General features: G+C 43.9%; 1 protein-coding gene across 3 annotated transcripts; it reads left to right on the plus strand.

Moving 5' to 3' along the window:
• Positions 1 to 314: 314 nt before the first annotated feature.
• On the plus strand, positions 315 to 27,352 carry LOC129818132 (noelin-like). 3 transcript variants are annotated; one of them, XM_055873758.1, is made up of 6 exons: positions 315 to 797; positions 11,300 to 11,449; positions 11,783 to 11,938; positions 15,327 to 15,546; positions 20,951 to 21,057; positions 24,971 to 27,352. In XM_055873758.1, the coding sequence occupies exons 1-6, from the start codon at positions 732 to 734 to the stop codon at positions 25,643 to 25,645; spliced, it is 1,374 nt and encodes a 457-aa protein (XP_055729733.1). In that variant the 5' UTR covers positions 315 to 731; the 3' UTR covers positions 25,646 to 27,352. The 3 variants fall into 3 exon arrangements, with proteins under 3 accessions (XP_055729733.1, XP_055729732.1, XP_055729730.1); XM_055873757.1 differs by lacking the exon at positions 315 to 797 and adding an exon at positions 8,249 to 8,942; XM_055873755.1 differs by lacking the exon at positions 315 to 797 and adding an exon at positions 9,210 to 9,434.

A 27,352-nucleotide genomic window follows, 5' to 3' on the forward strand; every position in this document is an offset into this window, starting at 1 on the left:
CATTTAAATTGCCATAGATAAAATGCAATTGTGTTTGTTGTCTGTAGCTTATGCCTGCCCATACCATAACCCCACCGACACCATGTTCACAACGTTGACATGGAACATTTCTTTGATCTTTCCTTTCAGTTCATGAAACATGGGACCAACACTTTGACATAATGCGTTTATATTTTGGTTCAGTATAAATACTAGAATTGAAAAAGGGTCATGCTTTTTCAATCATAAAAATCATAAAATATTATTCCTATCTCTCTGGCGCGCTCCATGTTGTCCTGCTTGAATTTCCCACGCTCTGCCACGTCACTTCCTGTTTCAGCACAGTGGACAGCTCCGCGCTCTCTCATTTTACACCCATCGCTTATTTGGCGACTCCAGGCAGGAAGGCAAAGTTTTGGCAATATCTGAGTAACCAGTGCTGCTTCCCGTATTTTAAACCAACGTTTCCCTTCGCAAATGTTTATCATAACGCGTTGTGGCGATTAGAGAGGAAGAAAGAAAAGAAGCAAGAACAGAAACACCAAGACGGAGGAGCCGAGATTAAATAAATATGCTAAGAGACTCTGATTCCGTAATAACGATTTCTCGTTTTCTACTATTTGGTTGCTGAGGGATAAGAGCGAGCGAGCGACCGCAGCGCTACGAGGGAGCGGAGAGGACTTCCGTGCGGGGGACGCAAAGGGACTGATCTGCATGTGAGAGCGTTGGTTCCACACACCCGGAGGAAAGAGATGCAGCCCTCGAGCAAGATCCTGAGTCTTATCGTCCTCGTGTTGATGGGCACAGAACTCACTCAAGTAGGTTTAAACACACGCCATTTTCCCCGCTGTATTAGAGCTACGCTGTGGTGAGCAGTTACTTGGCTCGAGATAAAATATTAGTACCCGGTGCCTTCTCGGTAGCCTAGACAGAGCTAAAGTGAATTAGCCAGTTTCAGCGTTTAAAGAGATTAACGGGTGGGATTACATGGCGATGATGTGGATACATTGTGCTACACGGGCGCAGATAGCGCCAGCAGCGCCCAATGAATGTCACATAGCCTAACTCTAACGGGGCTCTGTGTAATACGCAGGGATAGAGATGTACAAAATCCTACATGCACACAAATGTGTAAATATACAAAATATATTACACACGTATAAATTATAAGCAAATGTAATGAATGAATGACAAATCAACCCATCCAACCAAATCATCTGTGTGAGGGTTAGGATTATGTCAGAATGGTTATTGTTTTTAATTCTAAATCGAATAATTGTGATGTGTCTGATATATGTATCGGTATTCTGCATGTGTCGTTTGTTTCGAATAACAAGCCGTCAAATATTATTGCATTTCAAGTAGCACAGCACACAGCATGCATGTTCCTTTGAATAAGACCAAAGGAGAAGTGACTGTGGAGCTTGAGAACTTGACTAGGGAGATGAGAAAGGAGGTCTTTGTTCTAACCAACAAAATAAAGTGTTATTGGTCTGTCATAAAGGAATACCCACCCCGACATATCAATCCAATCACCTAAGAAGTATCCAAGGCCGTAATGGTTGATCATGTAATTGAAGAATATAGTCAAGTGTGTTTCTATTGTCAAATGTCTTAATCACCAGCACAGCATTTGTCAATCTGTGAGACGGTGGTGTGCACATTTAACCCTACAGTTCAAAGTTAATTCACTAAAGTATAGCACAAGTGTTTACGTAAAGGGTTGCTCACATATTTTTAAAATGATTTTCTGTCTCACCAAAACACATGTGTATCTGTTCGTTCCCACAGACGTACACTGTCCCGTCCCCCTGTGCATAAACAAGCTAACATCAGGCTACCAAACCAAATTGGCATTAGTTCAACATAATCATTCAGCATTCAACATGTCCATTATGCGGAAATCTATTTCTCAATGTACAATCATCAACCACACAATATTCTATCTATTTCTTTTAAACCCTTTTAATACAAATTCAACCCCAGGCCTCAACATTTACTTCATTTCAGATTGGATTAATGTTAACGGACAGCTCTGTCAAATATCACTCAGAGGACGTTGTTGGACTGACGTCGGTGCCAAGTGAGGTGTGTGTGTGTTTTCTACATCACACAGCCTCAGAGAGAAATAGCTGACCCCACAAAACACATAGACACTCTGCTATCCTCATCTCTCCCATGCATCTTTCACCATAACCAACACATCACTGTAGTCTCCCTATAACACTGTGACACAAACACTGCGCTGAGCTCTCATTAATGCTGACTCTGTTGTACATGTTGGCCTTCTGATCTCCTTGATTGAAGAGGAAAAGGCATACGAGGTTGGACTTCATCCTGCATTATACAGTTTGGGTGCTGCACGTTGTGGTGTCTAAGGGGCTGTGTTGACACTGTAGTTTGTGGCCCTGGATGGCCTTGGTGTGTGTGTACATGCATGTGTGTGCGTGTATGTGTTTATATGATTGCATGCGTGTGTTTGAGTGTGTGACTGTGCGTGAGCATTTTGGATGGATGTCATTTGTAACAAGGTCAGTCAATATCTGGCCACAGCCTCAACCCCCACCGGCCTCCAGCATTATCAGAATCACTATAATACTCACCGTGACTACAGCCTCAACCCCCACCGACCTCCAGCATTATCAGAACCACTATAATACTCACCGTGACTACAGCCTCAACCCCCACCGGCCTCCAGCATTATCAGAATCACTATAATACTCACCGTGGCTACAGCCTCAACCCCCACCGGCCTCCAGCATTATCAGAATCACTATAATACTCACCATGGCTACAGCCTCAACCCCCACCGGCCTCCAGCATTATCAGAACCACTATAATACTCACCATGGCTACAGCCTCAACCCCCACCGACCTCCAGCATTATCAGAACCACTATAATACTCACCGTGACTACAGCCTCAACCCCCACCGGCCTCCAGCATTATCAGAATCACTATAATACTCACCGTGGCTACAGCCTCAACCCCCACCGGCCTCCAGCATTATCAGAATCACTATAATACTCACCATGGCTACAGCCTCAACCCCCACCGGCCTCCAGCATTATCAGAATCACTATAATACTCACCATGGCTACAGCCTCAACCCCCACCGGCCTCCAGCATTATCAGAACCACTATAATACTCACCATGGCTACAGCCTCAACCCCCACCGGCCTCCAGCATTATCAGAACCACTATACTACTCACCGTGGAGCACTATTTATAGCTTAACCAACAACAGAGACCGTACAACATCAAACACCACACACATCACACTCAAGGATGCCGAGGTAGAGGGAAATTGGGTGTTTTGGAAAGAGTTGGAGTGAGAGAGATTGGGGAGAAAGACAGAGAAATATGGGTTGGAGATAGACAGATAGAGTGTGTGAGAGAGAGAAAGAAAGAAAGAGAGAAAGAGAGAGAAAGAGAGACCGAGAAAGAGACAGAGAGAAAGAGAGAGATAGACAGAGCAGCACATTTCTTTGTGATCAAAGCTAGACTCACATTTATTGAACAGATTCTGTTTCAACATAACTTGCTCTACAGATGATGATTTATGTCACCCCACTTCACTTTTACCCCTACAGCCTGGACAGATACAAGATACAGATGTCTTTCTGAAAATATTGTCACTGCAGGCTATTGTTTTATTTTAGAGAGGAACGTTAAAGTATTTAGGAGATGTCACTGAGGTAGCCAGTGTACATATCAATCTGTGTTGTTTCACTGTCCTTAGTCTACAGCAGGACTCTCTAACCCTCTTCCTGGAGAGCTACCCTCCTGTAGATTTTCCCTCCAACCCCAGCTGTATCCTGATTCAGCTTATCAACCAGCTAATTATTAGAATCAGATGCACTAGATTAGGGTTGAAGTGAAAACCAACAGGACTGTAGCTCTGCAGGAACCGGTTGGAGAGACATGGTCTGCAGTATGCACTGAAATTAAATGTATTATTTCTACTGTAAACCGTGGAGGATGATTTGTGTCAGGTGCTGTGGTCTGGAGCACAACAACAACAAGTCACAATGATGGACATCATCTTTCTGTCTCTCTGTCATTTTATCTCTCTCTCTGTATCTCTCTATCACACACTCATGTACACACTCACTTTCTCTCAGCCACACAAAGACACACACACAAAGACACACAAAGACACAGACAGGCACACACAGACACACACACACGCACACACACACACACATACACACACACACACACACACACACACACACACACACACACACACACACACACACACACACACACACACACACACACACACACACACACACACACACACACACACTGGCTGTCAATTCTTCAGGCAATATAACCAACATCCGTCCTCACATCTTGACAGATGTTCTACCATAACACATCAGATGATCCACCTCATCCTTTACGCCATTATATTAGCATACACGTCATTATACTAGCATAAACGTCAGACCCCTAGAGCAGTATGTATGCCAGAGTATTTTAATGAACATGTATTCAGAGCATAGCTAGTATGTGGAGAAGGGTCTGACGGCGACAAGGGGGGATTGGTTTCCCTGGGCGGTTCATCCCTGGAGTTATCCTTTTCTTGGGCCGCAGTCAGACCTTATTGAGGATCTGGGCAGTATTTATTCCAGAATTCCTCAATGTTTGAAGCATAGCTGGTGTGGGAAGTATTTGTTGTGTTTGTTAATGAACATGTTTTTGAAGCACAAATACTATAGTGAGTGTTTGTTGTTGTTGTTGTTGGTTTATGTTGTCAGTTATGCAGAGAAGGGCCAGCTGTTCCCGTGGCAGCTCCCTGAAGGCTTCAAGCACGCTACACCCGCTAGAAGAGAGAGAGAGAGGTGTTTATAATGAAACGTTTACACCACAATCAATTCAGTTCTTGTGAAAGGGAGAAAGATGGAGAGAAAGATGGAGTGTCTGCAGCTGCATTGCATTATGCTGTGATTGACAACTTGGATTTGATTTATTCATAAATCAATGTAAATGAAACTCTGAAAGTTAGTTACCATCACAGAGTTATACTAGTGTACATATGTTAAACTGTACTTTCTCAGTTGTATAAGTAGACGATCTGAAATGGCCATATTGTCCTTTTACATTAATCCTGTAAATATGTCTCTCACTGTGAAATAGTCAGCCAAGCGTGACAAGACTGAGCAGTCCTCCACTGACCGATCTAGTCCACTGGTTTATCCCCTATTAGCTGATCTGTCCATGGGGAGGGTCAGGGGGATGGTTTCCCGGACACAGATTAAGCTTAGTTATGGACTAAAAACCATGCTCACGGTCTAGGCTTAATTTCTGTTGGGGAAATTGTCCCAGAGAGTGTTAGTATAGAGTATTAGTGCTTAGTACTGATATGCTGACTGGCAGAGTTGAGATGGCCCTGGGCTGGGGTGAGCAGAGCCGGGCAGGGGAGGAGAGGTCAGGGCAGGAAAGGGATGGGTTGGATTGTGCTGGGATGGGATGGACAGGGCAGGCACAGTGGTGAACTGACCCCCTCTGATACCTCAAATTGTCCCGCAGAGTCACAACTGCTGTGTTCTGTACACTGAGAAAGGTCGAGAGAGAAGGGGGACAGAGAGAGAGACAGAGAAACTCAGAGAGAGCGAGTGTAAGAGAGAGAAAGAGACAGATACAGAGGGGGAGAGCGGGAAAGAGAAGGGGAAATATAAGGTGAGAGAGAATGGGAGCTGACCTCTTTTATTTATATCAGCATATTGCATTACCGCGAGGACAGAAGTAGCCCATATAGCACTGTGGATATTTGGGGTCTTGATGTATTAACTTGCAGGATTACAGCTAAGCCTATAGGTGGAGAACTAAACAAGTAATGCTCTGTTCGGTGCTCTGCTTGGCACTCTGCTCAGGGCTCTGATTCTTCACAGTGTTTACACGAGACAGATTTGCTTTGCTTTGTAATTCAAAAATGTATTGATTAAAATTATTCTAATTATTAAAGGGAGGATTCAAAATATTCACAAGGTGATGAGAGAAAAGAAGTGGACAGGTATTGTGCCTACAATATGGGCCTGTATTCATAAAGCGTCTCGGAGTATGAGTGCTGACCTAGGGCCAGGTATCCCTGTCCATGTAATCTGACCTAGGGCCAAGTATCCCTGTCCATGTAATCTGACCTAGGGCCAGGTATCCCTGTCCATGTAATCTGACCTAGGGCCAAGTATCCCTGTCCATGTAATCTGACCTAGGGCCAAGTATCCCTGTCCATGTAATCTGACCTAGGGCCAGGTATCCCTGTCCATGTAATCTGACCTAGGGCCAAGTATCCCTGTCCATGTAATCTGACCTAGGGCCAGGTATCCCTGTCCATGTAATCTGACCTAGGGCCAGGTATCCCTCTCCATGTAATCTGACCTAGGGCCAAGTATCCCTGTCCATGTAATCTGACCTAGGGCCAGGTATCCCTGTCCATGTAATCTGACCTAGGGCCAGGTATCCCTGTCCATGTAATCTGACCTAGGGCCAGGTATCCCTGTCCATGTAATCTGACCTAGGGCCAAGTATCCCTGTCCATGTAATCTGACCTAGGGCCAGGTATCCCTGTCCATGTAATCTGACCTAGGGCCAGGTATCCCTGTCCATGTAATCTGACCTAGGGCCAGGTATCCCTGTCCATGTAATCTGACCTAGGGCCAAGTATCCCTGTCCATGTAATCTGACCTAGGGCCAGGTATCCCTGTCCATGTAATCTGACCTAGGGCCAGGTAACCCTGTCCATGTAATCTGACCTAGGGCCAGGTATCCCTGTCCATGTAATCTGACCTAGGGTCAGGTATCCCTGTCCATGTAATCTGACCTAGGGCCAGGTATCCCTGTCCATGTAATCTGACCTAGGGCCAAGTATCCCTGTCCATGTAATCTGACCTAGGGCCAAGTATCCCTGTCCATGTAATCTGACCTAGGGCCAGGTATCCCTGTCCATGTAATCTGACCTAGGGCCAGGTATCCCTGTCCATGTAATCTGACCTAGGGCCAGGTATCCCTGTCCATGTAATCTGACCTAGGGTCAGGTATCCCTGTCCATGTAATCTGACCTAGGGTCAGGTATCCCTGTCCATGTAATATTGGATCAGCACTCATACTCTGAGGGCTTTGTGAATACGGGCTCTGGTGTGTCATATTGGTGTTGTGGAAATTCTGGTGTGGTAGATTTCTTAAAGGGGTATGAGTTCACTTGTGATTTTTATCCTTGGTCTTCTTTCTTCCAGTCTCTCGTCGTCTCTCTCTCACTCTCTGGTGTTCATCCAGTAGATATCCTCCTAACCGAGTATAATACAGAAACTCATGGGTGGGTTGAGAGAGAGATCCATAATCCATCTGAACATGAATGTTGTTATGTTTGCGTGTAACACCGTCAGAAAGCCTTTGGTGACGCATTTATTCAAACAACACACTTAAATTGGGTTGTGACATTCATGTGATGTCGCGCGGCTATTTAACGAACAATATTATCACTATTGTCCCTTTGATTTACCAGCAATACCGAAAGCAGCTACACGATGGCGCCAGAGTCTTTCACATAGGCCCTACATCTCTTCAATTTTATTTTATACTCGAATGCAGTGCTGATGATAGGTGCGCGCTGTCGGTTTAAAAAAAATAAAGACATAACATTTTTGACGTGTATTAATGCATTTGGGATGATACATTGCTGTTATCCATATTGCATGCCCTATTATGCGTATATGTTTTTTTATTTAACTAGGCAAGCCAGTTAAGAACAAATTCTTATTTACAATGACGGCCTACAGTAGGAACAGTAGGTTAACGTCCTTGTTCAGGGGCAGAACGACAATGTTTACCTTGTCAGTTCGGGGATTCGATGCACCAACCTTTCGGTTACTGGCCCAACGCTCTAACCACCAGGCTACCTTCCGCCCCATATATATGTATATATGATCCTTATTGCCTAGCTCACCTTCATTAAATAAAATAATAACGGACTTTAATACATGGGGTTGTTCATTAAATTAACGTCAAGTTGAGTTATTCTCGGTACCCCAACAGCTCGCGCTCCACGGGGGTGGGTGAGAAAAATATCACCTGCCCCGGCCTGGAAAATTAAGCACTCAGCTTCTTGCGACCGGACGAGTGGCGCGACCTTACCAGAAACTGCTCTTTGCCCAATCCCCCCGGGGATAATAACTCGCAATTCGAGATAATACCAACCAGGCAGCCACGGACCCCCGGTGACACGGGGAAGGGCGTCTCGAGCAGCAGGCAAGACGAACCTGGCTGACATCACCGTTGCGCGTTGCTCGTGCTGCTATAGATCCGTATAGATCCGTAGGCATCTCCTCCCCCCCTCAGCCCTTTGGAACAGCCTGTGTGTATTCACTGCACTTAATCAGGGAGCGCGCGAGGCAGGAGGCGGACGGAGGGCGTGAACTAAAGAGGAACGGAGAACGGGAAAGCCACCAGAGCGTGGGACAGCACAGAGAGAGAAAGAGATACCCATCCAGATACATCTTATTTTCTCTCTAAACCGCTCCTCAATCACACTTTCTCCCGGCTTTCGGGACTGTCAGATTCGGCATCGAGGGTTTATTATCATTAATCTGATCCAAACCTGCAAACCTGCTCCTGCGGGCTTTTTCCAAACTCCGAACCCTGTAGCCTTTCACCAGTGATGTCCAAGGAACAACCGACCAAACCGGGGCTACGGGTGTTACACCAGAAGGCTATGGCTTCACTAGGCAACATGGATTGCCTTGCTCGTTTCTCGCCGGATTGTGCTGAAATAGAATGAAGCTGGTTTGGGTTAAACGCAGAGTGCAGAGATGTCGGTGCCTTTGCTGAAGATCGGCGTTGTGCTGAGCACCATGGCGATGATCACGAACTGGATGTCGCAGACTCTGCCCTCTCTAGTGGGGCTCAACACCACCAAGCTCACCGCGGAGAGGGCAGGCTACCCGGACAGGAGCACCGGAGTAAGTGGCACCGCTACTTTACGCTTCCCGTGTGTTCATTTTATCTGCATAAAAAAATACGGGTTTTGCTACCATTATTTACCTGGCTGGAGGATTTTATTTTATTCGCTCGCATGGTTGGTTAATGAATTATTAAAAGTTTATTTAGGCCTATTAGGCTATGGCCTCCTCCAAAATCTCATATTTGTTGCTTGACAGGGTCACTAGTATTTATGTTGTGCTGCCTATGTTTTCAGCGCCTGGTTGCTTGTCAGATCTTAGAGAAAATCGAATTTCATAGGCATGATTAATATCGCCTCTCTCAGGTTGATCACTCGCGGGATAGATATAGAGACGGAGAGCGAGATAGTCTTGTTGTATCTTACTGTATTTTCGAGGAGGGGCGTGGGAGCGCGCTGCATTGTGAGAGGTGGAGGAGAACAAGGGCGCGCGGTGGAGACTGAGAGCGACAATGAGTTTGTTTGGATGCTGCCATTGATAAAACGCTGCAAGGTAAACATTTTGTGAAAATGAAATTTCGCATCCAGACCTTTCTAGTGAAGTCAGCTGGGTTCCTCTTTGTCCCCGGCAGCCAGGCACCCTCAGTTCAGCTGGGTCTCAGAGGAAAAAAAGGTCATTTCATTACGCGGGGCATATTGCTTCTTGTCTTCTTGTCTCTTTGTCAAGCGCAATCTGACTTTTTGGTTAATCAAAGTAAATTGTTATGATTATTATGAAATATAAATCGTCTCATACTTTGTGAGATATTTTACGTATTAAGGTTGACTATGAAACCATTCATAAAACCCACGTCTTCATGGGTTAAATTTTTGGCAAAAAACTATTGGATTACGACATGTACAATTTCAATAGAGTCATTAAAAAAAAACACTACTATCTACTTAAATGTAAAGGCGATCCCTGTGCCTACATAGTCATTTTACTTTATTATGTGATGATCAGATGGACAAAATTTTGCGTTATTACATAGTAATAAAGATCAGTCGGGTGGAGTGCTTTGCTTTCTCTAATCTGTACTCCCGCGGGATTATTGATAAAAGATTCCTCCAAACGAATTTGCCTTTCATGATGATATAGACCTAATGACTGGATAAGCTAGTGTAGTAGAGTACTACAGTACATACTGTACCTAGTAATCCAGCATCCACCTTGCCACTATACTCAGTCAATGCCCCTGTGAAGTGAATATGGAAAGGTTGCCAGTTGGTTTTAAACATTCACATAGTTTTATTTTCAATTCATTTACCACATTTTAAGTAGATTATTGTTGACATTTTTAGTGAATTTATAGGATAGTATGTACAGTGATGACTAAAACACTATCCAAGCACTATATCCATTGACTCTCAGTAGTGCGCCAGACACATCATAATGCACTTAGATCAATGTTCACTATTGAAATAGGATGGTCATGATGTAGGCTACAGTGAAACGATAGATTGTGGATGAGTCGATTCAGGTTCAGGATGCTGTTGGCTTTATCTACAGTGGTAATGGAAGTGCTAATATTTCAGATGAATCAGCCAGATATTCTATGTCTTAAGAGACTGAATAGGAGGGAGGTGCCACTGTTGCCAGTCTTAGCCCAGTCTCAATGTGGACTGATTGGACTGTGTTGATTGTTTAGTCTTGACAACCTCACACCTTCTATTTGTGTTGTTTTATAATTGGACACCAATAACTTTGATAATGTACATAGATGAGTATTTGGACAAGTCTCGACCAGTTCGATAGGCTGCCTTTCCCCTCTGATGGCATGTTATAATTTGTTGGAGCTGGGCGGGAGGAGTTTAACGGTTCTCATCATGGCCAGATGGCGCCGTGCGCAATCCTGCGTGCGTGTGCATCCCACAGACAGACTGACATTATGTAAGCTCTGGCTGTATCTATGTAGTAGTGAGGGTTTAACGCACGACTCCACTCCACCACTCCAACGGGTGTGACACGTCACCCCAAGCCTACACCGTGTGATTGAAACGTACTGCTAAGATAAGCCTATTCAGTCAGAGAGCAGGCGAGGAGGGATGGGGTACAATACTTTATTCAACAAATCCCTGACAATTGGATTATAGGATGAATGCTTTTGTTATTCTCTTGTCTCATCTGTTTTCTCTTTTTTTCTTTCTTTCATCCCCTCATCTCTTTTTATCCCTTCCTCACCTCTCTCTCCTCTCTCAAACACTCTCCTGTTTTCTCTCTCTTTCGTCCTCTTCTTTCCCACTTTATGTAACATCACTTTCTTTCTTGCTTCTGACTCTCTCTCTCTCTTTCTCCCTTTCTCTGTTCATCCTTCCCTCTATCTCTCTCTCTCTTTCTCCCTTTCTCTGTTCATCCTTCCCTCCATCTCTCTCTTCCAGGTGTTGCCAGCGAACCCAGAGGAGTCATGGCAAGTGTACAGTTCTGCCCAGGACAGTGAGGGGAGGTGTGTGTGCACAGTGGTGGCACCGCAGCAGTCCATGTGTTCACGAGACGCCCGCACCAAACAGCTGAGGCAGCTACTGGAGAAGGTAACTATGGTGACATAATGTCCACAGCAACACTAATGACCTGTCACGTCTTACCTCACAGACCACAGATCACCCCCCACCCCCACCCCCATCCTGGACAGCAGCCCAAGCATGCACGCACACAAACACATGGACAGCATCCCCAGACAAGCTACGGGAGCAGCACCCTGCCTCAACCTGTTCAACACCACAGACTCTGAGCCCATGCTATAGAAATATAATTTCTAGAATGGGCATCCCCATTCAAGCCAATGTTCTGTGATAGATGAATCGGTGGCCATATTGAGTGTACTCATGCCCATTTCCATGTCTCCCTGATCTCCCCTTTGATAGGTCCAGAACATGACCCAGTCCATCCAGGTGCTGGACCAGCGGACCCAGAGAGACCTGCAGTACGTGGAGAAGATGGAGGTGCAGCTGAGAGGTCTGGAGACCAAGTTCAGACAGGTGGAGGAGAACCACAAGCAGAACATCGCCAAGCAATACAAGGTACAGCAGCAGCCCAGCACACCTAAACCCACCCTGCTGGGGCTATGGGGCTATCACCATGACCACTGCCACTCATCTGACACAACCACCTCCACCCTCCATGGATGGGTTTATGTGTGTGCCCACGGCCCACTCAGGATATGGTCCAGCATCAGTTGATAAACAACAACATTCTTATTCTAAAGTTATTTGAAAAGATACTTAGGTGCTGGATCCTCGCGGATTATCAACAGAGAGCACTCAAAAAATGCAATTTCAATACTTATCTATTATCTATATTTAATCACTGGTTAATGAATGAATGTTGAGATTAAACCATTGGAGTGCTGCATGTTTCCTTTTCTATGGTTCAGCATCACCAACCTCACCTAGAGTGTTTTCTATAGTCTCTAGGAACAGCTCTGAGTTTTAATGTATCAGGACTGTATCAGAATTAACTTCATTCTGGTGTATGAGCTGGAGGGATATTGGACAATTCAGTGGGCACATGCAAAAACTATCATCAACCAGATATTCATTCATTGCTTGGCTCACCTTCCTTCCTCCCTCCCTCCTTTCCTCCTACTCCTCCTCCCTTTAAAATGATTATCACCAATGCCAATTTAGCACCACACATTTTTTGATTGATTGATTGGTTGATCGGTTGATTGGTTGATTGAATTAATCAATGAGAGAGGGTAGTAGATTCACCAGTACGTCACAGCTAACTTTTAAAACCACATAGGGTGCGTAAATTCACTCTGGCTATCTACTCCGATTTAGAGCAACTCGCCCGTGCGCAGAAAAACTGATGCATTTACGAACGCTCAACACCCGTTGAATATCGTGTTGTCAGTAAACGTCGGCAAAAAAGCGTAATTAAATTGATGCCAGCAGCACAGTTACAGTCTCCAACACTCTACATAACATGTAAACAGCTTAACCAGGTCTGCTAGGGCGAGTAATGGTCAGAGTGAGGTGTTGACTCGTTCGTGTCTGGAAGTAGCAATCAAGCTAGCCAACGTTAGCCAGTTAGCTTGGGTGCTTGACTGCCGTTGTGTGGTCAGAACGCTCGGATCAACCCTACTCCTCGACCAGAGCGTCCAGTGTGCGCTCTGAATTTATTAATGTACAATCTGACAACGCTCTGAATTTACGAACGCCCAGAGCGCACTCTGGCACTCCAGATTACATTTACGAACACACCCATAGTCAGAAACTACATGCACATTGATCTAAGTTTCCTGGCACTCAGACAAATACTGTAGATCCATTTTCCCACTCCTCTCCAGTTACATGTCTAATGATGATAGACTGATCTACAGAATGTATTGTAGTCTCAACATTAACAGCAGTATCAATGACAAAACAACTATTTCCACCCCCTGCATCCCTCACTGAGTGTCTACATTTCCAATGCATGCCTCCCACGTTCATATCATGAGTGCAAAATCAAAGCATGCTTAACATACTCTCTAATCCAGTGTGTGTTCTGTGTCTGTTAGATAGATTAGTGAGCTAGATGTCAACAGTATGTTATTTTCTTGCTTGCAGGGCTAACTTTAGGACATGTAAAGAGAGAAGAAGAGGCAGGTCAATCCCATGTTCCACCTGAACTGGGCTACCGCAGTACTGCGAGATTTACGAGCATTCATGATTTACCTTTCGCACCATTAGTACTACTACTAAGAAACCCCACCTACCTCTTTCCCAAATAACCAACCAGCCAGCTCTACCTACCTGAAACCCCACCTAACCCTTTCCAAAATAACCAACCAGCCAGCTCTACCTACCTGAAACCCCAACTACCCCTTTCCAAAATAACCAACCAGCCAGCTCTACCTACCTGAAACCCCACCTACCCCTTTCCAAAATAACCAACCAGCCAGCTCTACCTACCTGAAACCCCACCTACCCCTTTCCAAAATAACCAACCAGCCAACTCTACCTACCTGAAACCCCACCTACCCCTTTCCAAAATAACCAACCAGCCAACTCTATCTACCTGAAACCCCACCTACCCCTTTCCAAAATAACCAACCAGCCAACTCTACCTACCTGAAACCCCACCTACCCCTTTCCAAAATAACCAACCAGCCAACTCTACCTACCTGAAACCCCACCTACCCATTTCCCAAATAACCAACCAACCAGCCCTACCTACCTACCTACCTACCTACCTACCTACCTACCTACCTACCTACCTACCTACCTACCCACCTACCTACCTACCTACCTACCTACCTACCTTACCTACCTACCTACCTACCTACCTTGAAATGTAGAAATGGTTCTACATTGAACCCCAAAGCATTTTATCTGCAACCAAAAATGGTTCTTCAAAGGGTTCTCCTATGGGGACACCCAAAGTTTAATTTAAGGTTCTAGATAGCACCTTTTTTTCTAAGAGTGTACCTATCTACCTATCTTACCTACCTACCTACCTACCTACCTACCTACCTACCTACCTACCTACCTACCTACCTACATACCTACCTACCTATCTTACCTACCTACCTACCTACATACCCACCTACCTACCTACCTACCTACCTACCTACCTACCTACCTACCTACCTACCTACCTACCTTACCTACCTACCTACCTACCTACCTACCTTACCTACCTACCTACCTACCTACCTACCTACCTACCTACCTACCTTACCTACCTACCTACCTATCTCACCTACCTACCTACCTACCTACCTACCTACCTACCTACCTACCTACCTACCACAGATCTATTTCTGCATGTTACTGGTAGAACATTTCCATCAAAAGGCTTTTTCAAACGAAAACAATTAGTTGTTTACAGTTATTATTATTATTTTTTACTTTTGGTTTTTGTCTATGCATACTTGGTTACTAAAGACTACTACGTACCTATAAACATTAGTGATAATAAAATCTGAAACCCTTTGTTGTGTGTGACATGTAAAAGCATGTAACTCTGTTGCATTTTAAACGATGATGACCAATAAAGAGCTTTCCCAATTGTTTCCTGGTGTACTGAGGGCTTGTGTTTAACGTACCGGCTCATCTGCATCAGGGCGGAGCCTCTGCTTGCTCGCCAATACGGTGGAACACACATCAGGATTTGTTTGCTCAGACACACACAAACACACTGTACACACACTGTACACACTGTACACACTGTACACACACACACACACACACACACACACACACACACACACACACACACACACACACACACACACACACACACACACACACACACACACACACACACACAGGGCTATTGTGTTACTGTGAGAGAATGTCAGTGTAGGCCAGGCTAGAGTAGTCAGGGCCAGATAGGTGTTTTCTCCTTCTCCTTTTTTGGAGTCTTTTCTTTTTTGTCTCCAGGCATGACACTGAACCCAGTTTATTTTAATCCTTTCAGGCCATAAAATCGAAAATGGAGGAGATTAGGCCGTTGATACCAGTGTTGGAGGAGTACAAAGCCGATGCCAAATTGGTATTGCAGTTTAAGGAGGAGGTCCAGAATCTGACGTCAGTTCTAAGCGAGCTCCAGGAGGAGATGGGAGCCTATGACTACGAGGAACTCCACAACCGAGTGTCAGGTCTTGAGGAGAGACTCCGAGCATGCATGCAAAAATTAGGTAGGCTGAGAAAGTTTCTGACACACACTCTAACACACACACTCACACTAACACACACACACACACTCTAACACACACACACACACACACACACACACACACACACACACACACACACACACACACACACACACACACACACACACACACACACACACACACACACACATATTGTTCATGGATAACTTCTGTATGGGGTTAGACCAGAGTGAAAGCTTCATGTAGTACACACCTCAGAAACATTCTACATCAAGGTACACTACAAACACACATGAAACACCTGAAAAGAAAAACACAATCCTTTCTCAACACACTGGAACACACCTTAGCTTCTTTCCAGATGTCATGAGCAGACAGAATACTACACAGACATAATACTACACAGACAGAATACTACACAAACATAATACTACACAGACAGAGTACTACACAGACAGAATACTACACAGACAGAATACTACACAGACATAATACTACACAGACAGAATACTACACAGACAGAATACTACACAGACATAATACTACACAGCCATAATACTACACAGATAGAATACTACACATACATAATTCTACACAGACAGAATACTACACAGACAGAATACTACACAGACAGAATACTACATAGACAGAATACTACACGGACAGAATGCTACACAGACAGAATACTACACATACAGAATACTACACAGACAGAATACTACACAGACAGAATACTACACCGGCATAATACTACACAGACAAAATACTACACAGACATAATACTACACAGACAAAATACTTCACAGACAAAATACTACACAGACATAATACTACACAGACATAATACTACACAGACAGAATACTACACAGACAGAATACTACACAGACATAATACTACACAGACATAATATTACACAGACATAATACTACACAGATAGAATACTACACAGATAGAATACTACACATACATCATTCTACACATATAAAATACTACACAGACATAATACTACACAGACAGAATACTACACATACAAAATACTACACAGACATAATACTACACAGACAGAATACTACACAGCCATAATACTACCTAGACAGAATACTACACAGACATAATACTACACATACAAAATACTACACAGACATAATACTACACAGACATAATACTACACAGACATAATACTACACAGACAGAATACTACACAGACATAATACCACACAGACAGAATACTACACAGACAGAATACTACACAGACAGAATACTACACAGACGGAATACTACTTAGACAGAATACTACACATACAAAATACTACACAGACATAATACCACACAGACAGAATACTACACAGCCATAATACTACCTAGACAGAATAATACACAGACATAATACTACACATACAAAATACTACACAGACATAATACTACACAGACATAATACTACACAGACAGAATACTACACAGACGGAATACTACTTAGACAGAATACTACACATACAAAATACTACACAGACATAATACTACACAGACATAATACTCCACAGACAAAATACTACACAGACAAAATACTACACAGACATAATACTACACAGCCTATCAGGTAAATATGTATTACATGTATGTCTCACAATTGTTTCAAAACACCTGTTTCTCAATATTATACAGTCCGATCTTTGTTTAATCCCAATTTACACTGAGAAAAAAATATGATCCCATTATTTTGCCTGTCTCTGTGTAGCCAATGTGTCAAAGGTGAATTTGATAATTTAACACATACCAGTGGAGGCTGCTGAGGGGAGGACGGCTCATAATAATGGCTGGAACGGAGTAAATGGAATGGTATTAAACATATGGAAACCATGTGTTTGATATATGTGATACCATTCCACCTATTCCGCTCCAGCCATTACCACAAGCCCATTCTCCCCAATTAAGGTGCCACCTGCCGCCTGTGACAGATACGTAGGTGAGTTGTATGTTCAACCTAACCAATTTGAGATATATTTCTTCGTCACCCTCTCAACTCTATACAACTTCTATACAATCTCATCTCAGTCTACAACATCCTAGTGATTTATTACAGTGCTAATAAATGCACTGCACACCTACGATGTAGTCTCACAAGGTTGTCTAGTGGCTGCTGCTGGAAAACACTGCTCAGAGCAGTAGTAGAGTTTGCATTTCAATAGCCTGCTGAATTACTCTGCTATGAATACAGTGACATGCACACTGTCTGACCTACAAACACACACACGCACATACACACACTCACACACACACACACACACACACACACACACACACACACACACACACACACACACACACACACACACACACACACACACACACACACACACACACACACACACACACACAGAAATGCACAAACACACAGACATCACACACACATACACACACACACAGATACACAATTCTGCCATCAGTCAAACACAGCTGGAGAGTGTGGTAAGTAGTCCCCCCCCCCCCCTCACTCATTCACACACAGCAGGAAACAGTTCACAGAGTTTAGAGATCAGATGAGATAAAGGAGAGGTCAGAGGTCACTCAGCAGGAAACAGTTCACATAGTTTAGAGATCAGATGAGATAAAGGAGAGGTCAGAGGTCACTCAGCAGGAAACAGTTCACAGAGTTTAGAGATCAGATGAGATAAAGGAGAGGTCAGAGGTCACTCAGCAGGAAACAGTTCACAGAGTTTAGAGATCAGATGAGATAAAGGAGAGGTCAGAGGTCACTCAGCAGGAGACAGTTCACAGAGTTTAGAGATCAGATTAGATAAAGGAGAGAATGGTCACATCATTGCTGTGTTCTACTTCATCACTGCTGTCATCTCCCTTTGCCTCCTTCTCTTATTTATATCTCAGTAGACATTCCTCCTTCTTTATCCTATAGTTCTTCTCTCTGAGCCCAGCTCTCTATGTAACGCCTGAAATATGTATTTGTCCCCTTCCCTCTCTAATGTGTCAACATTCACACTAGGATCAGGCTGATCCCTCTCTAATGTGTCTACATTCACACTAGGATCAGGCTGATCCCTCTCTAATGTGTCAACATTCACACTAGGATCAGGCTGATCCCTCTCTAATGTGTCAACATTCACACTAGGATCAGGCTGATCCCTCTCTAATGTGTCTGCATTCACACTAGGATCAGGCTGTTCCCTCTAATGTGTCTACATTCACACTAGGATCAGGCTGATCCCTCTCTAATGTGTCAACATTCACACTAGGATCAGGCTGTTCCCTCTAATGTGTCAACATTCGCACTAGGATCAGGCTGATCCCTCTCTAATGTGTCTACATTCACACTAGGATCAGGCTGCCCCCTCTCTAATGTGTCTACATTTATTCACTGATTCCATAATCCTCAAATCATCATTCCATTCCAGAATGACTGACTGATGGTTTTGTGGTTAGATTTCCCTGCAGTCTAGCTCTGGTTGGCTGGAGCCATATTCAGGCCAATGGGAGATTAGATTAGACCTCATGTGTGTCTCTCTCTCCCCGAGGTCCAGACTCACCATAATCCAAAAATAGGAACATGGTGATTAGAGGAAATAAATAAATAAACACAGATTATTACTATAGTCTGTAATCCCACGGAGGTATTATGTAAGGCGCTGATAGTAGTGGTGTTTGTTTGCTCATGTGATGTTGTGTTTGTCTCGCTGCTGGTAACCTGCTGAGGTCTCATAGTCACAGCTTGATATATATCTTATTTATAATATATAATATATGTATAATATTTATAATTTATAATAATATATATTATTTAGTTATAACTTTCAAAACTGTCAAAATGTGAGAGAATAATACAGTTTTGGTAGAAAGAGTGAAGATAGATAGACATGAGAGAAAGAATGAGGGGTGAAGATAGACATGAGAGAAAGAGTGAGGGTTGAAGATAGACATGAGAGAAAGAATGAGGGGTGAAGATAGACATGAGAGAAAGAATGAGGGGTGAAGATAGACATGAGAGAAAGAATGAGGGTTGAAGATAGACATGAGAGAAAGAATGAGGGGTGAAGATAGACATGAGAGAAAGAATGAGGGGAGAAGATAGACATGAGAGAAAGAATGAGGGGTGAAGATAGACATGAGAGAAAGAGTGAGGGGTGAAGATAGACATGAGAGAAAGAGTGAGGGTTGAAGATAGACATGAGAGAAAGAATGAGGGGTGAAGATAGACATGAGAGAAAGAGTGAGGGGTGAAGATAGACATGAGAGAAAGAGTGAGGGGTGAAGATAGACATGAGAGAAAGAGTGAGGGTTGAAGATAGACATGAGAGAAAGAATGAGGGGTGAAGATAGACATGAGAGAAAGAGTGAGGGGTGAAGATAGACATGAAAGAAAGAGTGAGGGGTGAAGATAGACATGAGAGAAAGAGTGAGGGGTGAAGATATATAGACATGAAAGAAAGAGTGAGAGGTGAAGATAGACATGAAAGAAAGAGTGAGGGGTGAAGATAGATGAACATGAGAAAAAGAGTGAGGGGTGAAGATAGATGAGAGAAAGAGTGAGGGGTGAAGATAGATAGGCATGAATAATTGCAATTCACAACCACATTAGTGCCAGAGAGATAATGAGAGACAGAGGGAGAATTGCATGAAGAGAGAGAGAAGCATAGAAAGGAAGAGAGAGTATACTGGGGGACGGGACCGAAGCTGTTTGTTCCTTAGTTAACATTAAGATCTAACAACAAGAACGAGGTTGTTAACCATCTGTTCATAATGATAAAACCATTAATCAAACTACCTGGCTGTCATCGGGGAACAAGGCGCAGCTAAGCGTTCAGCGCTAGATATGTCAACTTCATATCAACACCTCAATCAAGCCTAATTAACGATACGCTCAGCTCAAACAGCCTAGAACAAGTAGCAGCAGCAGCATGAGCTCAGTGGATCCTACATAACCTGGAACAACAATCAAATCTCCCTCCCTCTCTCTCCCCATTTCTCCCTATCTCTCTCTCTTGCTCCGTTTCTCTCTCCATCCTCTCTCTCCCCATTTCTCCCCATCGCTCTCTCTCTCTCTCTCTCTCTCTCTCTCTCTCTCTCTCTCTCTCTCTCTCTCTCTCTCTCTCTCTCTCTCTCTTTCTCTCTCTCCATCGCTCAGACAAACATAATGCACAGAATACCCGAGACCATTACCTTTATTCTCTGAGGATGACAGACAGATGGAGGTCTAGACATAGACACAAACAACAATACACACATGCTATTGTTCTTTTGTGAATGAAGGCTGAGTGAATGTTTTGTAAATTATGTTATTATGTGTAAGTACAATATGATTTCTTTATTAGAGCATGTTAGCCAATATGAAATCATACAGATGCAGTGTTTAATCTATGAGAATGATATGCAGTATCTATCAGAGGTATTTCTATGTTGGTTATTCCTTCACAGCATGTGGGAAGTTGACGGGCATCAGTGATCCTGTCACCATCAAGACGTCTGGATCCCGGTTCGGATCCTGGATGACTGACCCTGCGGCACCGGAAGGAGATACTAGGGTATACACACACACACACACACACACACATTTCAGCCGTCCATGAACATGGAGAAAATACAATTACCCTTCTTTAACGATCCGGTAGTGTCTAAAGCTACGTTAAGGTAATGATCACCTTACCTCGGTAGCGTCTAAAGCCCAGCTACTTTAAGGTAATGAATTCCTGACCTCAGTAGTGTCTAAAGCCCAGCTACTTTAAGGTAATGAATTCCTGGCCTCGGTAGCATCTAAAGCCCAGCTACGTTAAGGTAATGATTTCCTTACCTCGGTAGCGTCTAAAGCCCAGCTACGTTATGGTAATGAATTCCTGACCTCGGTAGCGTCTAAAGCCCAGCTACGTTAAGATAATGATTTCCTGACCTTGGTAGCGTCTAAAGCCCAGCTACTTTAAGGTAATGATTTCCTGACCTTGGTAGTGTCTAAAGCCCAGCTACTTTAAGGTAATGATTTCCTGACCTCGGTATCATCTAAAGCCCAGCTTCGTTAAGGTAATGATTTCCTTACCTCAGTAGTGTCTAAAGCCCAGCTACGTTATGGTAATGAATTCCTGACCTCGGTAGCGTCTAAAGCCCAGCTACGTTAAGATAATGATTTCCTGACCTTGGTAGCGTCTAAAGCCCAGCTACTTTAAGGTAATGATTTCCTGACCTCGGTATCATCTAAAGCCCAGCTTCGTTAAGGTAATGATTTCCTTACCTCAGTAGTGTCTAAAGCCCAGCTACGTTATGGTAATGATTTCCTGACCTTGGTAGCGGCTAACGCCCAGCTACGTTATGGTAATGATTTCCTGACCTCGGTAGCGTCTAAAGCCCAGCTACATTATGGTAATGATTTCCTGACCTTGGTAGCGGCTAACGCCCAGCTACGTTATGGTAATGATTTCCTGACCTTGGTAGCGGCTAACGCCCAGCTACGTTATGGTAATGATTTCCTGACCATGGTAGCATCTAAAGCCCAGCTACGTTATGGTAATGATTTCCTGACATTGGTAGCGTCTAACGCCCAGCTACGTTATGGTAATGATCACCTGACCTCGGTAGCGTCTAAAGCCCGGCTACGTTATGGTAATGATTTCCTTACCTCGGAAGCGTCTAAAGCCCAGCTACATTAAGGTAATGATTTCCTTACCTCGGTAGCGTCTAAAGCCCAGCTACGTTAATGTAATGATTTCCTGACCTTGGTAGCGTCTAAAGCCCAGCTACGTTATGGTAATGATTTCCTGACCTTGGTAGTGTCTAAAGCCCAGCTACGTTATGGTAATGATTTCCTTACCTCGGAAGCATCCAAAGCCCAGCTACGTTATGGTAATGATTTCCTGACCTTGGTAGCGTCTAAAGCCCAGCTACGTTATGGTAATGAATTCCTGACCTCGGTAGCGTCTAAAGCCCAGCTACATTAAGATAATGATTTCCTGACCTTGGTAGCGTCTAAAGCCCAGCTTCGTTAAGGTAATGATTTCCTGACCTCGGTAGCGTCTAAAGCCCAGCTACATTAAGGTAATGATTTCCTGACCTCGGTAGCGTCTAAAGCCCAGCTTCGTTAAGGTAATGATTTCCTGACCTCGGTAGCGTCTAAAGCCCAGCTACATTAAGGTAATGATTTCCTGACCTCGGTAGCGTCTAAAGCCCAGCTACATTAAGGTAATGATTTCCTGACCTCGGTAGCGTCTAAAGCCCAGCTTCGTTAAGGTAATGATTTCCTGACCTCGGTAGCGTCTAAAGCCCAGCTACATTAAGGTAATGATTTCCTGAGCTCAGTAGCGTCTAAAGCCCAGCTACGTTATGGTAATGATTTCCTTACCTCAGTAGTGTCTAAAGCCCAGATACATTAAGGTAATGATTTCCTGAGCTCAGTAGCGTCTAAAGCCCAGCTACGTTATGGTAATGATTTCCTTACCTCAGTAGTGTCTAAAGCCCAGATACATTAAGGTAATGATTTCCTGAGCTCAGTAGCGTCTAAAGCCCAGTTACATTAAGGTAATGATTTCCTGACCTTGGCACTGTGTTTTACGGCGGTAGCTACTGGAAGATCACACTAAGTGCTTTACATTATACTCATTGTCTGTATCCCAAATGGCACCCTATTCATATATGGAGCATTACTTTTGACCATGGCCCATAGGGCTCAGATCAAAATGCCCTTTGGGATGCACCCTATATTACTCAGATGACATGACCAATGGTACTCAGTTGAAGAGGCCAGGCTGTGTTAAGAGTCCTGACACACCCATAATAGTTGCCTCTTCAGAATCTGACCTTAATAGAAGCTTTGATTAATGTTCATGTGTTTACTCTTCTGTCTGTCTGTCTGTCTGTCTGTCTGTCTGTCTGTCTGTCTGTCTGTCTGTCCGTCCGTCCGTCCGTCCGTCCGTCCGTCCGTCCGTCCTTCTACTAAACGGCCATGTCTGAGTTAGCTCTCCTGGGCTGGGCATCTGTTGGAGGAATAGACAGACGAAGCTTTCATTACTAAAACACATTAAAATGCAAATGCAGAGAATAAATGCATGGTTTACACCCGAGCCCCGACAGCAAGGTCGTTAATGAAGGGAGGGTGTCAGCCAAGATGTTTATTTGTCAGCCAAAATGTTTATATGGCTTTAAAACGTACACATGGATCTGTATGCAGATCTGGGGTTTAGAGCTTATAGCACAAATACATAAAGCACACGCAAACAGAAACATACATGACCGTCATAGTCATAATATCATCTGTACATCGATGGAAAACTGCACATGTTACATATGTGGGTCTCCCTGGTATTGCTCTATACTTCTGGTTTCTCTGTGTAACGTTGGACCATGCTGCTTGTGAGATACAAGGTAGTGTGAGAGTGTCTGAGAGTGTACAGTAAGGCAAGATAATTTAAATAATTTAAAGGCAAGGTAGCTAAACTGGATGGTAAAATATGTGCTATGCATGTGTGCTATGTATCCATGAGACCATGTGTAATGTGTTCTAATGGTACCAGGAAGACAGATAAATATAGGTTATATTTACAATGCTGTTTGTGCTCCACTTGTTGCCCTTTTCTCATGGCAACGGGCCACAAATCTTGCTGCTGTGATTGCAAACAGCGGTATTTCGCCAAACAGATATGGGAGTTTATCAATGTTTGACTTTGTGGGTCTGTGTGATCTGTGGGAAATATGTATCTCTAATGTGGTCATATATTTGTCAGGAGGTTAGGAAGTGTAGCTCATTTTGTGGGCAGTGTGCACATGGCGAGAGCCTATGGCGGCCTCTCTCAATAGGAAGGCTATGCTGACTGAGTCTGTACATAGTCAAGGATTTTCTTAACTTGGGGTCAGTCACGGTGGTCAGTTATTCTGCCACTGTGTACTCTCTGTAAAACATCTGTCGTTCTTCCCCAGAACAAGGCAGTTAACCCACTGTTCCTAGGCCAACATTTAAAATAAGAATTTGTTCTTAACTGACTTGCCTAGTTAAAAAACAGAACCAAAAAAAACAATGAGGAAATGGTCTAGGCAGGTACCCCGGAAGCTTCCTTAATGCTAAGCCACAGGTGAAAAAAGATTAGCCTTTTATCCGGAATGATCCGCATTGTCCCTGTGGGGCTGGACTCATCCCCAACCCCGGCCTGCCTCCACCTGCAGCTGCCTGTCATTCCTGACTGTTTGTATTCTGAAGCAGAAGGCAGGAGCTCTGCTCCGAGTCAAGCTTCCCATTTAATTAGGCTTTCTGTTGACAGCGTGATATGATTTACAGTGTGAAATTTTGCGTGATCCACATGTATATAGCGCCCATCTACATAATGGTGCATTGAGGAGTTTGATAGGAGGGTTTTAACAGGACTGCAGGGTGTGTTTTGTCTTGTTTGTATTATAAAGTTGCTACTGACTGAGTTAATATTGACTCTCTCCTCTCTACTCGTCTGTATCTCCATCTGTTAGGTGTGGTACATGGACGGTTACCACAACAACCGCTTCGTGCGGGAGTACAAGTCCATGGCGGACTTCATGACGACGGACAACTTCACGTCTCACCGCCTCCCCCATCCGTGGTCCGGGACAGGTCAGGTGGTCTACAACGGCTCCATTTACTTCAACAAATTCCAGAGCCACATCATCATCAAGTTTGACTTCAAGACCTCCGCCATTAGCAAGTCACGCCAGCTGGACAACGCCGGCTACAACAACATGTATCACTATGCCTGGGGCGGCCACTCCGACATCGACCTCATGGTGGATGAGGGTGGGCTCTGGGCTGTCTATGCCACCAATCAGAACGCTGGAAACATCGTCATCAGCAAGCTCAATCCCAGCACGCTTCAGATCATCAAGAGCTGGACTACCAACCACCCCAAGAGGAGCGCCGGCGAAGCCTTCATGATCTGTGGTACTCTCTATGTTACCAACGGTTACTCTGGCGGGACCAAGGTGTACTACGCCTACAGCACTAACTCCTCCACGTACGAGTACATAGACATCGCCTTCCAAAACAAGTACTCCCATATCTCCATGCTTGACTACAACCCTCGGGACCGTGCGCTCTACGCATGGAACAACGGACACCAGGTTCTGTACAATGTCACATTATTCCATGTCATCAGCTCACAGGAATTGTAACCATGGAGACAGGACTATTTACAATATACTATATAGAGACAGAGATCATCCTATATTTGAATATACTGTATATCTATAAGAGAAAGACTTTATGGAAAGAGCAGCATATGCAGTATGTAATATCATAAGACTGTCTTTAGAGAGATTACATCAACCATGACTGGAACTACAATGTGAATTAATGTGCACATCGATTGAAATTAAAAAGAAAACTGTTTACTAAAAAGGAAGGGAACATGATACATCTAGAGTTCAAAACTATGTTTTGGACTGAAAATAACAGATGCCCAAAAAATATCACGCCTTTCTTTTTTAAATAATGGATAGTAACCATCATGGAAGATTGTCTCTGCGGCTCTGTGTCTGTCTCTGGAAGTACTGTCACTCCCTCCTCCCTTCTCCCTTCTCTCTCCTGGACTTTACTCTATGGGGATCAATGGCGTCCTAGCAAAGGACTATGGGATTGGTTATAAACTGTTTGCCAACCAGGACCCTCCATTGGCCCCCGGACAGAGAGAGGGAGAACCTCGCCCTTCGGACAGATAAGGGGAAAAATTGGGAGAACCTCGTAAAACAGGGAGAACTGGGACATTATTTGGAGAATGGTGGGGTGAACCAGCATATGGTGTGCAGAAGACCACAGAGCCTACAACCACCGTCTGTCACACACACACACACATTCTATCCCTTCAGTAGCAAATAAAGAAGTCTGTAAACAAGTAAACAACAACATCATCAACATCCATGAGAAGACCTGGGCTTGTGTTCACAAAGTGTCTCAGAGTAGGAATACTGATTTAGGATCAGGTCCCCCCTCTTATTCATTATGATTTAAAGGGCAAATCGGATCCGAGATCAGCACTCCTGCCCTGAGGCGATTTTTGAATACGCTCCCTGAAGGCACTGACTGTTGGGGCACACTGTTGTACTGTACGAGAAGTAGGTCGGTATTCAATCAAAGCTGTGTAGTAGCGCGCTTGACATTTAAAGGGAATTTACAATTGAGTCAATATCTGCAGCGTTTTCAGTGAATGCAATCTCTGCAAACGCGGGAACATTGGCTTTAAAAGCCGCGTTGTCAACTGCGCCACAGCGTGCCTCTTGGATTGAATCCCGGCCAAAGACTTTCCTGTTTGTGACTGTGTAAAACAGCCTTGATTTGCATGAGTGTTTTTTACCATTCTGGTCTGCTACCTTCTGAATGTCTTTTTGCTATATGATGCTGTACCTATAAAAGAGAGGGATGTTGGTTGCAAAAATGTTTGCTTTTTCACTTTTTTTTAATGTTCTTGTATCACCCCCTTGCTGTTGGCACCGGCTTTGCTTCTCTGTCTATGTTTAGTTGGACCGTGTGGGAGGAACCTATCTCATATACAGCTCATTTCTTTCAGAAGAATACAAAACAATAGAATATATCAAGTAATGTATCCTGGAGACCTGGGTTCAGTCCTACGGCTCTTCTCTCTTCAACTGAATCGCCCTCTTCTGTTAACTAAAGTATCCCTTTAGTCGAGGGTAATGCTGTTAAATGTATTCCCCCCCCCCCCCACTCACCTAGCAAAGGATAATGCTGTTTAAATGTAAAAAAACCTTGCAGAGGACAATGGCTTTTCACTCTTTTTGTGCTTTTGCTGGACGTGTGTTGTACCTGAGATGAGATAGTTAATGATTTGTGTCAATAAACAGAGAATCTTTGTTCTAAGCTCA

Source organism: Salvelinus fontinalis, chromosome 21 (assembly GCF_029448725.1).
Source record: "Salvelinus fontinalis isolate EN_2023a chromosome 21, ASM2944872v1, whole genome shotgun sequence".
Classification (NCBI taxonomy): domain Eukaryota; kingdom Metazoa; phylum Chordata; class Actinopteri; order Salmoniformes; family Salmonidae; genus Salvelinus; species Salvelinus fontinalis.

Bases quoted from the DNA above. Each gene is read 5' to 3' on its own strand.
- LOC129818132 (XM_055873755.1), top strand. From the start codon at position 9,225: ATGATTAATATCGCCTCTCTCAGGTTGATCACTCGCGGGATAGATATA. The intron at 11,450-11,782 runs GTAACTATGGTG...CCCCTTTGATAG, and splicing joins TGAGGCAGCTACTGGAGAAG to GTCCAGAACATGACCCAGTC. The intron at 21,058-24,970 runs GTATACACACAC...TCCATCTGTTAG, and splicing joins CACCGGAAGGAGATACTAGG to GTGTGGTACATGGACGGTTA.